The sequence below is a fragment of the Ailuropoda melanoleuca genome, chromosome 12 (genome assembly GCF_002007445.2).
Source record: "Ailuropoda melanoleuca isolate Jingjing chromosome 12, ASM200744v2, whole genome shotgun sequence".
In the NCBI taxonomy this organism is placed as follows: Eukaryota; Metazoa; Chordata; class Mammalia; order Carnivora; family Ursidae; genus Ailuropoda; species Ailuropoda melanoleuca.
In genome coordinates this window covers 36,993,167-37,008,618 of record NC_048229.1, presented here as the reverse complement: position 1 = coordinate 37,008,618, position 15,452 = coordinate 36,993,167, and the positions used below count along the sequence as shown (strand labels likewise).

At 62.5% G+C, this 15,452-nt stretch overlaps 1 protein-coding gene across 3 annotated transcripts in view; it reads left to right on the top strand.

Annotated features, from left to right (window-relative positions):
- PAK4 (p21 (RAC1) activated kinase 4) overlaps positions 1-14,485 on the top strand; it is a 42,608-nt gene extending 28,123 nt beyond the window's left edge. For 2 of the 3 annotated variants that reach the window (XM_019808072.2, XM_019808073.2), the window contains exons 2-10: positions 4,642-4,715; positions 5,878-6,139; positions 8,929-9,387; positions 9,602-10,043; positions 11,198-11,333; positions 11,554-11,680; positions 12,703-12,828; positions 13,566-13,700; positions 14,134-14,485. In XM_019808072.2, coding sequence (XP_019663631.2) covers positions 5,936-6,139; positions 8,929-9,387; positions 9,602-10,043; positions 11,198-11,333; positions 11,554-11,680; positions 12,703-12,828; positions 13,566-13,700; positions 14,134-14,289 — 1,785 coding nt within the window. In that variant the 5' untranslated portion in view covers positions 4,642-4,715; positions 5,878-5,935 and the 3' untranslated portion in view covers positions 14,290-14,485. The remainder of the gene's footprint in view (positions 1-4,641; positions 4,716-5,877; positions 6,140-8,928; positions 9,388-9,601; positions 10,044-11,197; positions 11,334-11,553; positions 11,681-12,702; positions 12,829-13,565; positions 13,701-14,133) is intronic. The other variant, XM_019808074.2, reaches the window with a different exon arrangement.
- Positions 14,486-15,452: the final 967 nt, after the last annotated feature.

Below are 15,452 nucleotides of genomic sequence, written 5' to 3'. Positions count from 1 at the left end.
GTCTCCTTTCCCCTAGAATGTGAGCTCTGTCCGCAAGGGCTGGGATGCTCCTGGCCATTCTGACCACCGCTAGGAGCCCCAGCCCCGGCCTGGCAGAGATCAGCCCTCAGTAGCCATGGACGGTGGGCGGGTACGTGAGTGTGATGGGGTCCTTTGGGGGTAGAGTAGGTGTTTGCCAAGGAGGGGGCTTGGGCACGTGTCAGGCCCAAAGCTCAGATGGCGTCTGGGGTCAGGGTCCCTAAGGATTCCTCGGAGGACCTAGGCTCAGGGCAGGGGGGCTGGGAGAGACATTTGTACTGGGGAGGGCAGGGGGCCTGTACAGGTGGGCACACGAGAGCTGAGCAAAGGCGTGGGGGGACAGGTGTGGGGGGTTAAGGGAGGCAGTGAAGAGTCTGCCGGGGGCTAGGAAAGTAGGCTGGACTCCCCCTCACAGCCAGGGGCGATGGGGTAAACTGAGGTGGAAGGGCTTCCCAGAGCTACTAGGTAAAAGTCTTGGCAGGGGCTCCTGGGTGGCTCAGTCGGTGAAGCACCTGCCTTCGGCTCAGGTCATAATCTTGGGGTCCTGGGATCGAGCCCCACATCAGGCTTCCTGCTCAGTGGGGAGCCTGGTTTTCCCTCTCCCCTCTGCTTCCGCTCTCTCTCTCTCTCTCCCCCAAATAAATAAATAAAATCTTTTTTTAAAAAATTAAAGTCTTTGCGGAAGGGTAAGTGGGAGCCAGTGGTGTAGGCTGGGGACAGTGAGCCTTCCTTCATGGTCCTCTTCCTGATTGAGGATTTCATTTTGGAGACCGTGATCATGGCACATCCGTGCTCTTTCCCTGGGCCCCTGGGTTCCTGCTTGGTCAGCTCCCCAAACTGCAGGGGAGCAGCGTGATTCAGAGCTTGGGGGGAGGGGAGGGGAGAGGAGGTAAGTTTTCCACACGCGTGCACACCCACACACGTGCACGCACACACATACACACACACTCCCCGATGGCTTTGTCACACAAGTGGGTCTTGCTTTTCTACCAGAGCTGATTTCCTTGGTGGAGGGAGTTAGGGGTGGGGTGGGGTGGGTGGGTATCATTTTCTTCCCATGAAAGCTCAGAGGACAGAACGAGCAAGTGCAGGGGTGACGGGAAACTTGGAAGCTTTGGCTAGGACAGGCTGGAAACTGCCTGTCCCATGTGTCAAATAATTCAAAAGCCTTTTTTAAATTGCAGTGAACTTTTGAGAGTAGGATGGAAAATGTGCCTGCGTTCGTGGGATCAGACACTGGAGTTCAGAGGCATTGTGGCCTGGCTGGTGGCCTGTAGCTGCCCGCCCCCCGCACCCTGTTCCCTCTGTCTGAGGTTGCTGCTTCACCCTCTCCTAGAGTTTCCCAAGGACCGCCTGGGCAGAACTGGAGGTGTCTGAGCAGGGGTGTAGCATAGCGGGTACAGATGAGTCAGTTCCTTCACCAGAGAGAGGTTCCTTGAGTGCCTAGTATTGGCTGGGCTGTGTTGTAGACACTGGGGTACAGTGGGGAGTAAGATGACAGGTGCAAAGGGAAAGGTGTAGAGGGGGACAGGACAAGAGCAGGGATATTTGAGGACAGACGTGGGTAGAGGAAGGGAGGGAGAGAGCCATGTGCAGATCAGTGAGAGTGAAGTTCCAGCAGCTGGGGTGACCGCCAGTGCAAAGGCCCTGAGGTGGGGACATGTCTAGTGTTTGAAGAACCGCAAGGGGGCGCATATGGCTGGGGCAGAACCAGCAAGGGGGCAGAGGTGACAGGCAGATCATATGGGCCACAGGGACGGGTATCGGGGCCAGCAGAAGGTTTAAGGAGGTCACCGCTGTGGTGGACCAACTGTCTTCTGGGCCCAGCTCTGCTTGGTAACCTGAGCAAGAGATTTCACCTTTGTGGTCCTCAGTTTCCACATCTGCAAGATGGGAATGAGAATAGCTGCTCCCCCCGGGTCATGGGGAATCCGTGAGCTGAGCGTCTGCATCTAGGCAGGGTTGTGGGGTCCCTCGTGGTGGCGGTAGTGATGTCAATACTGGGGCAGAGCCTCAGAAAGGCGCATTTGGTGGCGGGGACTGGTATGTGGCCATCTTTCCACACCCCCCCCCAGATTATCTTGCCGACGGGGGACAGGAATCCCTGTTCTCTGCTGCCTTCCGCTGCCCTTGGGGGGCTGGGACAGGTCAGATAGGTGGGGAGCTTCAGCCTGGGGAGGTGTCGGGACAGGACCGGAAGGGCAAGGTGTGGGGGTGCCTGGCTGGCTTAGTTGAAGGAGCATGCAACTCTTGATCTCGGGGTTGTGAGTTCAAGCCCCACATTGGATGTAGAGATTACGAAAAACAAATAAATAAACTTAGAAGAAAAAAGGAAGGGCAGGGTGTGGGCTTGGGAGGGAGGAAGGCCACCCTGTAGGTGACAGTGACAGGAAGCAGTGGCGTCCGCGTGGCCCTCAGAGCAGGCCAGGCAGGTAAGAGCGTGGGCTCGAGTTCGAATGCTGGGTGCCCTGGGCAGGGGGCTTCCTGTCTCCAGGCCTCAGGCTCCCCATCTGTGAACTGGGGCCGGTGAGTTGTGAGGGCAGAGAGGGATGGGGGGCAGAGGGTGGGGAGCAGAGCCTGGCATGCACGGCCCTCCGAGGGCACCGCCGCCTTTATTTCCGAGACCCGGCGGGGTGCAGACTCTGGGTTAACAGGCCTGGAGCCTCAGGTCCACTCTGCTGCCAAGCGGTGGGCCCTGGGCGAGTGGGGTGCCCTCCCTGCCCCTCGTTTCTCCTTGGCTCTAACTCAGGGCTCGTGGTGGCCGCATTCTCGCAGGTCACGTCCGCGGATGAAACGAGGGGCTCTGGGCAGGGTGCTTAGAAGAGGGGCGAGCACACAGTAGGTGCATCGGCTCCTGCCGTGGTATCGAGCACTGCCTACTGCGTGCGAGTGCCTTGTGTTCTGACTCCTCTCGGAACTCAGGGTCTGGCATTATTCTCTTTAACAGAGGAAACTGAGGCACAGGGTGACCGAGCTGCTGGCCCCCAGTCTCACAGTGAGCTCCAGAGGCGGGTTGGCTCCCAAGTACACAGGGTGAGGTGGCCCAGACTCCTGGGTTCCAAGCTCACTGGGGAGCCCAGCACCCCTCTTCACGCTCCTGGCACAGGCACCTGGCTTCGTTTTAGCAGCCCCTCCACCTTCCCCTCTGTGGCCCGCATAAGGTCAGGAGCCTGGGGACTTGGTGAGGGAGCCGGCCAAGGCCAGAGCTGCCCCAGGGTGGAGCTGGAGCCCGATCACTATAAACACGGTCAGTTCCTCTGTTTGTCCCTCCCTCCATGCGGTGCCCAGAGGGAAGGGGTGGCCCCGGGCAAATATCCGGAGGTGTGTCCCTCCATCCCCTTCCCCTGCACGGTCACACGCACGGAGGGCAGGATACACGGGGCGGGGGGGGGGCGCTGGCTGCAGTGTGCAGAGGCGGCTTGGGGTTTAGGGGTGAGGGCTCTGAGGAGGGGGCCCCGTGGTCCGGCTGCCTCCCGCCCACCCCGGCGTGGTGCTGAGCTCCTCCCATCGGAGGGTCCGCCCCTCCCTCTCCCAGGTTTAGTGAGGGGTCACGTGGGGATCCTACTCCCGGGAGTGACTCGGTGCCTCGGGCTGTGGGCTGCAGGGTGGAGGATGGGTAGGGCGGAGTGAGAGAGGCCAAGGTGAGGGGTGAGGCCGGGCCTGGGGCCGGGTGGGGGCATCTCTGGGAGCACGGTGAGGAGGTAGAGGCAGAGTTCTGGGGTTACAGCAGGGAGGATGGGGGAAGGTCGGCTGTGGGGACAAAGTGAGGACCAGTACTAGAAAGGCAGAAGGCTGAGGGCAGAGAGGCCAGGGAGCCAGAACGGGGTGGGTGGGGGCCGGGGAGGGAAGTCGAGGCGGGAGGGATGGGCAGCACCCGCAGGCTGGAATGGGGGAAGACCCTGAAGGGGCTCCTGGCTCGGTTGGGGGCAGAGGCAAAGGGGCCTCCATCCTGGCCAGGGCTGTCATACCCCACATCCCAGCAGCCAGGGGCCCGCAGCAACAGGGAAACTGGACCTGGCTCCGGCCACCTGCTGCCCAAGAGGCCCTGACCAGTTGAGACAGGTTGTCTGCTGGGTCCCCACCCCCTCCCTGGGCTCTGCTGCCAAACCGGTTCTCCTAGACAGCTACCCACTGATGGTCCTACCTCTGGGCCAGGGGTGGCTGGCTGTTCCCCTAACCTCACAGAGCTGCTCTCACAGGAAAGGAACAGGGAGGAAGGAGAACCTGGGGCTGGAGGGCAGCATCCCAGACACGCTCGAGAGAGTCCTCAATAGGTCACAAGACTTACGGAGCTTGGGGCCCAGCCTGTGTTGGGCACCGTGCCAGGCTCTGGGGAGCCGCATGAAGCTGACAAAGATCCCAGCCCCATGCCTTTTGCTCATCTGCTGGGTCTTAGCTCACACAGCCGCTCTGGTGGGCAGCCACCCCTGACCCGCACCCTGCCATCCCTCAGACTGGGTCTGGTCCTCCCTGACCCCAGCCATGACCGGCCTGGGCTGTCGGAGGCGATCTCGGCCTCGGTCACCGCCACGTCCTGAGCATGAACCAGTACAGGGCCGGGCACAAGGGAGTGAAGGCTTAGTGAACCAGTGCCTGCATGCATATTTTCTTCCCATTTTCCAGATGAGTAACTCGAGGCCCCAAGAGGAGACGTCACCTGCCCGAGGGCACTTCTAGCACAGCCCGCATCAAACCAGGTCTGTGGGGCTCTGGGGCCCAGGCGTGGGACGGGGGCGTGGGACCGGGGCTCCCCACCCCAGACAGTGCCGGGAGTACTCTTTATTGTCAGAGCCAGAGGGGACAAGGGCCCTCACTCCGCGCCCTGCTCTGCTCCCTTTCGCTCGGTTGATCCTCAGAGCAGCCCCGTGAGGGCGAGAGAGGCTACGTCGCTCTGCCCCGGTCCTGCAAAGTAAGGGGCAGAGAGAGATTTGTGCTCTGGCCACTTGACTCACCCTCGTCTCCCTGTGGGACACACCACAGCGCATCTCCCCCGCGGCCCGTTTGGTTTTAAAACTGGCTTTCACTGAGCGTTTATACGGTGCCTGGTACCATCCGAAGTATCCACCTGGAGACCACAGACCCTAAAGATGGGGATTGTTTTGCCTGTTAGTATCTGCTGCCTGGTGGAACTTTCCCCACTACGTGATCCTGGTGAGGAACTCCCTTCTCTGAGCCTCAGTCTCTTGTCTATAAAGTGGGAGTTTTGTAGTGGGTCTCCCCGGGGCGTGCATAGGAAGCAATCATCGAACAATTGCTCAGTCCCTGAGCACAGGCTAGGGGCCAGGTGCCGTGCTGGGGATAGGGTAGGCCACAGGCACACTGGGCAGATGAGACCTGGCCTGTGGTGCTGATAGTCTTGGGGTGGGGGGGTGTAGACACCCAGCATTCTTGTGGTAAACACAAGAATGAGCAGTAGAATTTCCAGAAGTTGAACGTGCTGTGAAGCTTTGTGACAGAAGGCTAGAGGGGCACCTCCTTCACTTGGGGTGGTCAGGAAAAGATTCACCAACAAACCTGAGACCACAGAGAGGGGAAGAAGGGAGCCACATGCGGATACTGGGGAGGAGTGTGCCACAAGGAGGGAACAGCCAGTGCAAGGGCCCTGAGGTTTGACAACCAGTGTGAATGAGGGGGACACAAGAGCAGAGAGGTGACAGAGGCAGGTTGTGGGGCGGTGGGGCACAGGGAGGACTTGGCTGAGGGCTCTGAGTGGGGGAGGGTGTTCACAGGGTCCCTCGGGCTGCCTGTGGGGGACGGGAGACCAAGGAGGAGACGAGGAGGGACAGGACCCAGGACCGGGGCAGGGCCTGAGGAGCTGAGAGAAAAGGGCAGGGTCTGGTGAGCGGCCCCCTCCCACAGGCCTGCTGACAGGAGCCCAAGTCTACGCCCTCGGGGTGCTGATAGCCGCCTTAGCACCATGTTTGGGAAGAAGAAGAAACGGGTCGAGATCTCTGCGCCATCCAACTTCGAGCACCGCGTGCACACGGGCTTCGACCAGCACGAGCAGAAGTTCACGGGGCTGCCCCGCCAGTGGCAGAGCCTGATCGAGGAGTCGGCTCGCAGGCCCAAGCCCCTGGTGGATCCCGCCTGCATCACCTCCATCCAGCCCGGGGCCCCCAAGGTATGCAGGCACCCACTGCTGCCTCTCCTGCCCCACACCGACCCCACATGGTGCCCCTAGCCCTTAACCCCACGCTTGACCCCTGGGCCAACGCCTCCTCACTGACCCCCTCCTTGCTGACTGCCAGACACCCCAACCCTCTACCCTAATCTTCGCCCCCAGTGCTGACCTTTCACCCCTCCACCCACTGATCCCTCCCCTTGCCTCTCAACACTGACTCCCACCTTAACCCTTGCACGGCCCCCCACACCAGCTCCAAGTTGTGCTCCTCTCCCTGGGCTCCGTGTCCCCGTCCCCAGTACCAGAAACTTGTCCTTGGTCAAGGGACAGACCCCTGTGGTCAGGGCTGGGCTGGGGGCACCCGGAGTGGCTGCTGACCCACCCCCGGAGTCTGGGCCAGCTTTGTGGAGGAGAGGACACCTGGGCTGCACCCTGAGGAGGAGTCCTTGTGGCAAACGGAGAGGAGGCGGGGCTTTTTAGCGGAGGAAACAGTCCATGGGAAGCCTTGGAGGCTTTTTGGTTTGGGGGGGTGGTTTTCCTGCCATCTCGAGCAAAAGGGTGGAGTTGGGATTTGAACCACAGTCTGTTTCCACAGCCCTTGCTCTTAACCCCTTTCCCGTCTGCGTGGTCCGGGCGCCCAGGCGGTCCGGCGCCCAGGCGCGGTGCAGCTGGCGGGGGGCGGGGCATGAGCCTGCCCAGCCTGGGAAGCCAGCCATGCAGCCGGACTTCACCCCGAGGGCAGCGGGAACCAGGAAGGGCCGTGGGCCAGGGGCACGCAGCCAGGGTTGTTCTGGGACTGGAGGTGGAGATGGGTGTGCCGGTCAGCGGGCCCAGCGCCTGGGGGCAGGCCTGCGGCTGACTCATCCTCTCCGGTGCCCAGCGAGGGGACGCGGGCACTCACCAGGATGGTCTGCACCCGGCGGCCCGCTGAGCTGCCGGTGTATCTCGCGCAGGCCTTTTGAATGCTTTGAACTCTTTGCGTCTGCTTAGAACAGCAGAGACTCCATATCCAGAGCTGTATTTCTGGCTTCTGCTGACTAATCGCAGGGACTGAGGGGGTGGCAGCCACCTCCACGGGACAGGGTGCTGGCTGGCTCCTCTGGGCCGGCAGGCCCTGGCCGGCCCCGGCGCTGCTCGGTGCTGGCCGTGGCCTCACTAGGGGACCCCCAACAGTCCAGCCGCAACTCGGCCTGCAGCTGTAAACCCTGCTTGGGCCTGTGCCCACCAGGAGGGGGCACCTTGTCCTGAGTCACACAAAGGTGCCACAGGGGCTAACGCTATCTTGGGGCCCCTATGAGTACTTGTTTGCTGCCCTTGGCGGGGAATTTCCCCTTGGCTTGATCTTCCCAGGCCCTCCCCCAGCCCCCAGAGACTTCTCAGCCTCTTATTCCAGCACCAGGGTCTGAGCAGGTGTCTACCTTGCTTCACGGGGCGCCCGGCCGGGCAAGGAGGCAGCCAGGCCCAAGAGAAGCCGGGGGCTGTGGGGGGGAGGCCCACGGGGGCACTGTGGCCTGGAGGTGGTTTTGGGCCACAGTAGAGGCATCTGTGGCTTGAGGAAGTGTGGCAGCCCTGGGCCCACACCGCTGCAGGCCAGAGAGCGAGAGCACAGGGACGGGGGTGCGTATTCTGCTCCCCGCAGCCTCCTCCCAGCCCGCCTCCCTCCTTCGCTGGCTCAGCCAGTGTTTCTTGAGCACGCTCTGCATACATACCAGACACTGTTCCAGGTGCTGGAATGAGGCCAGAGCAGGAGGACAGGCAAATCCAGCAGCTGCCTTTGTGAACGTCGCAGGGGGGCTGCAGGTGATGGTCCGCTTACGCGGGCTTCACAGCAGCTGGTTTCAAGTGCTCCAGAGAAAGAGAAGGCAGGGAAGGGGAATAGGGAGTGTTAAGGGGCTGGCACTTTAGAGTCTGGGTGGTCAACGAAAATTTCCTTCTGAGAAGCTGAGTTCAGGCAAAGGCCTGAAAGAGGAGAGGAGGGAAGGAGCTGCGGGCATACTTGGGGGAAGATGTTCTAGGGAGAGCGAACAGCCAGTGCAAAGGTCCTGAGGTGGGCGTGTGCCTGCTATGTTTGAGGAGCAGTGAGGAGGCCTGTGTGCCTGGAGCTGGGTGAGGGGCCAGGGGATCCCTGGAAGCCTTGACTCAGTACTCGAGGGAGGAGGCAGCTGTGACGTGGATCAGGATGGTGTGGACTTGGGTAGATTCAGGACACACGTTACGTCCACGGGCCCCATGGGAATTCACATTTGCATGGGCCCAGTCCTTTCTGACTCTCCCTGTACTCCACCCTTGGCTTCCAGGGAAACAGAGCATGGGTTTGGGGTTAACAGCCCTGGCGGGCTGCAGGGAAGGAAGTCCAAGCCGTGCCTTGGCCCCAGCATCCTATAATTTGCAGCTCTCCAGGGCTGATTATGGGGTGGTGTGGGCTCTGCGCTCCTTCCCCTCCTGCCCACAGGGCAGAGAGCTGCCCCCAGCATGGAGAATAGGAGAAAGACAGGGGGTGCTTCTCAGTTGGGCCAGCTATCCCGGGCCGACAGCCTGACCTATGGGAGGTTAATCCTTCAGCTTTCTTCCTGCACCAGATCTCTGGGGGTGTGGGAGGGGCTGCAGGGGCCCCCCTGGTGCCACCCCCACCTGCCCAGCTGCATCATCACCCCATGGCATTTCTTCATTGCGTCTCTGTCTTGTCTCTGTGTGTGTGTTGTGTTGTCCTGTCCTTGTGTGTCGGATACATGTCCCGTGTCCTCCTCTTCCTTGCCCGGCCCCCATCCCGCCATTGCCCTGGACCCCAGACCATCGTGCGGGGCAGCAAAGGCGCCAAGGATGGGGCCCTCACGCTGCTGCTCGACGAGTTTGAGAACATGTCGGTGACACGCTCCAACTCCCTGCGGAGAGACAGCCCACCGCCACCTGCCCGTGCCCGCCAGGAAAATGGGATGCCCGCAGAGCCGGCCAGCACGGCCAGAGGGGCCCCGGAGAAGGCGGGCAGCCAAGGCCGGGGTACCGGCCGCAGTGAGGCGGGTGGCAGCAGTGGTGACAGGCGGCGGGTGGGGCCAGAGAAGAGGCCCAAGTCTTCCAGGGAGGGCTCAGGGGGACCCCAGGAGTCCTCCCGGGACAAACGCCCCGTCTCTGGGCCTGACGTCGGCACCCCGCAACCTGCCGGTCTGGCTGGTGGGGCCAAAGCGGCAGCTGGTCGGCCCTTTAACACGTACCCGAGGGCCGATACGGACCACCCGGCCCGGGGTGCCCAGGTAACCATTCCCCCTGCCCCAGGACCTTCCACTGCCCCTTTGTCCACAACGTCCCCCGTTCCCGCCTTCCAGCGCCAGCCTGTACCCAGCCCACTGTCCATCTTCCATCCTGACCACCATGTGTCTGTCCCACAGCCAGGGCCCCTGTCCCTCACAGGGAGCAGAGCTGGCCCCCAGCCCCTCCACCGACAGCTATCTCTCTTTTCTGTTGCAGGGGGAACCTCACAACCTGGCCCCTAACGGGCCATCAGCAGGGGGCCTAGCGGTCCCCCAGTCCTCCTCCTCCCGGCCTCCCGCCCGAGCCCGCGGACCCCCCAGCCCGGGAGTGCTGGGCCCCCATGCCTCTGAGCCCCAGCTGGCTCCTCCAGCCCGCCCCGTCGCTGCCCCCGCCCCCGCTGGGCCCCCAGCCCCCGGGCCCCCTGGGCCCCGCTCGCCGCAGCGGGAACCCCAGCGAGTGTCACACGAGCAGTTCCGGGCGGCCTTGCAGCTGGTGGTGGACCCCGGCGACCCTCGCTCCTACCTGGACAACTTCATCAAGATCGGCGAGGGCTCGACGGGCATCGTGTGCATTGCCACCGTGCGCAGCTCGGGCAGGCTGGTGGCCGTCAAGAAGATGGACCTGCGCAAGCAGCAGAGGCGCGAGCTGCTCTTCAACGAGAAAAAAAAAAAAAAAAAAAAAAAAAAAAAAAAAAAACCCCCCCCACCCCCGTACCCACCACTGCCTCCCCAGAGCCCCAGCTCCAGGCCCCTCAGCCTTGCCCTCGTGTGACTTCCAGGCCCCTCACACCCACTGTTTCCCAAACTGGTCCCCAGAGTCTCTCCCAGCCCTGCCCCTCCCCTGGATCCCTGGCCCCCACCCCAGCCCGTTACCCCCTGTGCAGCCCCATCATCTCCCGCTCGGCTCTGCCCTGGCTTCCCCTCTTGGGCACCCCCTGGGCATTCCCCACGCAGCAGCTAAAGGGCTCTCTTGGACATGCAGGCCTGCCACACTGCCCCCCCTTACTGACCCTTGCAGTCCCCCTACCCCACCCCTCGGTGTCCTCAGGATAAAGGCCTGGCCACTGCCATGCATTTGAGGTCTGGCTCCCATCTAGGTACTTGGTTCTGTCCCCCCTCTGGCTGGGGTTCTTGGTGGCATCTGCCAGGGAGCTTGTTACGAAGGCAGACTCCTGGCTCCTTCCCTGGAGGAATCCATGCTGGGAGCAGCCCCCAGCCTCTGATGCAGGAGTCCTGGCATGTCAGGCCTGGAGGGGGTCTAAACTCTGCCTCTTCCTCCTAGTCTCTCACCAGTCCCCAAAACCCATCCCCCGGCCCCCCAATCTCGCTGTGCTCCAGCTGCACCACGAGCTCTTCAACAGAACCCCTGCAAGTGTCCTGTTCCACCTCCCCAGGCTTTGCCCTGCTAAGCCTTCTTGCCCCTGAATCCATTCCTCCAGCCTTTTATTCTGCCCTTGGCTGGTACCTGCTTGTCCCGCAACCTCAACCCCGTGCTTCGATGTTCTCTTCCGCACCCCTCTTCCCACACCAGCCCGCCCGGTCAGCAGGGCCACTCAGAGAGCAAGATCAGAAAATGGGGTGTTGGCAGGGAGCATGCCCCCACAGTGCAGGCCTCAGGCCTCAAGCTGCCTTTGGGGTCTCCTGGCTTTGGCACAGGGGAGGGCAGTCCAGGACGACGCCAGTGAGCGGGAGTGACAGGTGGGCCGGGGCCTGCGGCGTGGCCGGGCCAAGCCTAGGCAGGAAGGGAGGCAGGAGGCTGGCCGGTGGCTGGGTTCAGGGCGGGGGCTGGCAGCGCTGACCCAGCCCGGTGCCCAGGTGGTGATCATGCGGGACTACCAGCACGAGAATGTGGTGGAGATGTACAACAGCTACCTGGTCGGGGATGAGCTCTGGGTGGTCATGGAGTTCCTGGAGGGCGGCGCCCTCACTGACATCGTCACGCACACCAGGTACCGCGGGGCCCCCGGTCCCCGGCGGGCACCCAGTCCGCTGTCTCCCCCGGCTCTCGGGTCTGTCGTGTCCCCTCAGACCTGTCCCATGGCAGGATGGAGTCCCCTCGGACCCCTTGGGGTGGGGGCCACGTCCCGACGGGGAGGGGGAGGGCGGCATCCCTGTGGGACCCCGGGAGGGCCGCTGTCTGCCACGGTTGCTGACCCCCGGGCTGCGCAGGATGAACGAGGAGCAGATTGCCGCCGTGTGCCTGGCCGTGCTGCAGGCCCTGTCTGTGCTCCATGCGCAGGGAGTCATCCACCGCGACATCAAGAGCGACTCCATCCTGCTGACCCACGACGGCAGGGTGAGGCGCGGGTGGGCCTGGGCTCCCCCTGCCTCTCCCCAGCCCCCCTCTTTCTCTAACCCCCGGGTTGGTGGCTCGAGGAGCAGTAAGTTGGTTGGCTCCTCACGCAACGGCCCAGAGTCGGGCCCAGTCAGCTGGGGGCTCTGTGCGCGCGGTCACAGAGGGGCCCACCGCTTTCACACGGGATGCCGGGAGCTGAGGTCTAGCACCTGGCCCCGGGAGGCCAGGAGGCATCTGGGTGGCCGGCCACAGCTCTTTCTCCGTGGAGAAGGTCTTCCTAGCCGAGCTCACGGTGGTACGCCATGGACCCCGCTCCTGTCTTCCAGCCTCCAGACGGAGGCTCTGACTCAGGTCCACGGATGAGCCTCCCAGTGCCCAGAACCTACACTTATATCCCAAGAGTGAACGTGATTTTCTGTGGGAGGGGGTCTTTGTCCCGAATTCTCGGTGATTCGCCTGCCTTCCCCCAGGGAAGTTAAGCCATTAGGCAGAGATAGGGGTACGGGTGGGCTCTCTTTCACTAGGAGTCTCAGCTGGGGTCCGCGAACACCTAAAGCTGTCCACGGATGTGTTTGGGGGATATCTGTAAGCCTCAAACTGTGTGCACGCCATGTGCGTATGTCTTCTGGGGGTGAGAAGGTCCATACGTATCCTCAGGAATCAGAAAGGGACCCGTGGCTCCCAAGCAGGTGGAAATGCGTGGTTCTGGGCACGTGGTTGTTGGTAGAGGAGGCCACACCCCTCACACCCTCTGGGGTAGGGCTACATTCAGGGACACATGGGCCCAGGGCACGGGCTTCGGGAGGCAGCTGGTGTCTCAGCCCCCGTGCAGCATTTGGAACCTGTAGGACTGAGCCACTTCCTCCCGAAGGCCCAGGGCAGACCCTGTCAAGAAAGCAGACGGTTTGATCTCCGGGTTGTGTGGCACCTGAGGGCCCCCTGCTGGGAGGAGGGCGAGCTACCCAGTGGTCCAGCTGTAGAGCTCCAGCCCCTCTGACCCCACTGCCCGTGCCCCGCTGCAGGTGAAGCTGTCAGACTTCGGGTTCTGCGCCCAGGTGAGCAAGGAGGTACCACGGAGGAAGTCACTGGTTGGCACGCCCTACTGGATGGCCCCAGAGCTCATCTCTCGCCTTCCCTATGGGCCAGAGGTAAGGCAGCAGTGGCCCGGCTGTCAGCACGGGTTTACACTGCGACAGTCTGGAACAGCGGGAGTGCTGGGAGTGGGGTGGGGCTCTCTGTGGGAGATGGGGCCCTGGGGTTGGTTTTGTGGGAGAAGACGTAGGCATGTGTGCACGCATCCATCACTGCTGAGCCCGGCTGGTGCTGGGACCAAACCCGCTCAAATGGATTTAGCAAAACAGGAAAGCTCTGAGTCCCAAGACATGTGACGTTAGGGGCAAGTGACAAGCTTCAGGCCCGGCCATCCCTGTGCTCTGTCCCTCCCCAGCCCTGACTTTCTCTGTGTTGTCTTCGAGGCAGGCGCTCCCCTCGTGGGAGCTGGCCGGGCAGCTCTGGGACGTCCCCCTGCCTGTGAGTGCTGGGGTTTTCCCGGATATTTCTGTTAAAGTCTCCGGGTTGACTTTGATTGGCTCAGCTCAGATCACCTGCTTGCTCATGGACCAATTACTGCATCCCGATGATGCAGACCAGGCAACTGGTTACTGAGCCCTGGATACTCCCTGGAAGGAGGGAGCTGTGTGGGCACAACCCTTCAGAGGACTCCTTGGGGGAGGAACGTGTGGGTCTGGCAAGCCAGGTGTCAGAGGGGGTGTTTGGGGCCCCAGGACTCCAGGAGCAAGGAGGCAAAGGTAAAACCAGGGGCCCCCCCTCCGTGGGTTCCCCAGCACCGGCACAGCTCGGCCCTCCTGTCCCCTCCCTGCTGCAGGTGGACATCTGGTCTCTGGGGGTGATGGTGATCGAGATGGTGGACGGGGAGCCCCCCTACTTCAACGAGCCGCCGCTCAAAGCCATGAAGATGATTCGGGACAACCTGCCACCCCGACTGAAGAACTTGCACAAGGTGGGCCCCGGCCGGCAGGCAGGTGGGGTGAGGGCGGCGACACCTCCTCTGTGTTGGGCTCCCCGCCCCCACCCCCACGGTCCCCGGAACCCTCGCCGCACCCCCGGTGGTGGTGCTGAGGCCGGCTGGCTGAACACACAGCATAGCCAGGCCCGGGAGAGGAGCCTTCCCTGTAGACGAGTCACACGGTGAGAGAGGGGTGCGTCCAGGGCCCAACCCCTGTCCCCTCCTTGCAAACCTTGAAAATGGAGAAGAAATGAGGCCCTGGCATCTTTGGATGTGTTGCAAGCTCAAGACACCTGGGCCCTCCTGGCCCCCTCCCTGGGCAGGGGATGTTGTCAGCCCGTTTGACGGGAGGAAGCGGCGGCCCAGTGGCAAGTGAGCAGTGGGGCTGGCCCTGAGACCCCCGACTCTCTCCCCCACCTCCCGACAGGTGTCACCCTCCCTGAAGGGCTTCCTGGACCGCCTGCTGGTGCGTGACCCGGCCCAGCGGGCCACGGCGGCCGAGCTGCTCAAGCACCCGTTCCTGGCCAAAGCGGGCCCGCCCGCCAGCATCGTGCCCCTCATGCGCCAGAACCGCACCAGATGAGGCCCAGTGCCCTGTCCCTGAACCAAAGAGCCCCTTGGGTCACCCCTGCCCCGCCACGGGCCAGTGGGGGGCCGGCCCCCACTCCTCCCCACCTGGGAGACACTCCGTGGCACCGCCCTCCTGGCCGGGGGTCGGGGAGCGTGCAGGACCCTACTACTGAACTCCAGGTTTGATTTTGTGACTTTAAAAAAAAAAACAGCAGGGACTCGTGGGAGCCAGTGAGGGTCCCCGGACTCCCCACCCTCCGGGACAGTCCCTCCCTGTGTCTTCCTGTCTTCCAGGAATGACAGGCGGCCCCCCCATCACTGGAAATCATCTGCAGTGGGGGCTGCCATGGGTGGAGAGAACACTACGAAAAGCGTGTGTGTGTGTGTGTGTGTGTGTGTGTGTGTGTGTGTGTGCACATGTGTGCGTGAGTGTGTGCACGTGTGTGCACGCACGCCCATGCAGAAGGTCCAGCTGCTCTGTCCTCCAGCCTGCGAGTGGGTGTCTCTGAGGCCTTGCCTGACATACAGCGCAGCCCCCTGGCCCCCCTGAGCCATTGTGGGGGTCGATCATGAATGTCTGAAGAGTGGCCTTTTCCCCAAGTCCTGCACCCCCTTTCTGTGGCTGGCTGGGGAGACGGGGTTGGGGCTTTCCACCCATCCCCAGCCTCTGCAGATGACTACTGCACCTGGACAGCCTCCTCTTTTCTAGAAGTCTATTTATATTGTCATTTTATAACACTCTAGCCCTTCTCCTGACCTGGGGACAGATGGTCTCTGCCCCACGGGGTGGCACCAGGGACAGAACCACTGCTTGAAGAATCAGGTTCCCAGCCCCTTGGTGTGGCCCCACCCTCCTCTCCCTTCCCTCGAGTTAGTTTTACAATTAAAACATTTTCTTGTTTTGTGTGTGTATGTGTGTGGTGTGTGTAGAGCCCCTCCCTGTCCAGGCCATCTTGGTGCGGGACTGGGGGGAGGGACTCGAGGACGGAGAGGGGGGCCTGGCGAACCCCAGGATTCCCGCCCATCTTAGGGCAAGGGCCATGTCTGTGGGGGGAAGGGAGCCCCAGGTCAAAGCAGCCAGTAGTGCCCCCGACATGGGACCCAGACTCACCCCCCCCCAAACACCAGTCCTCCAGAGTCCGTGTGCCATAGTGACCTGTTTGCCAACTCTGAGGG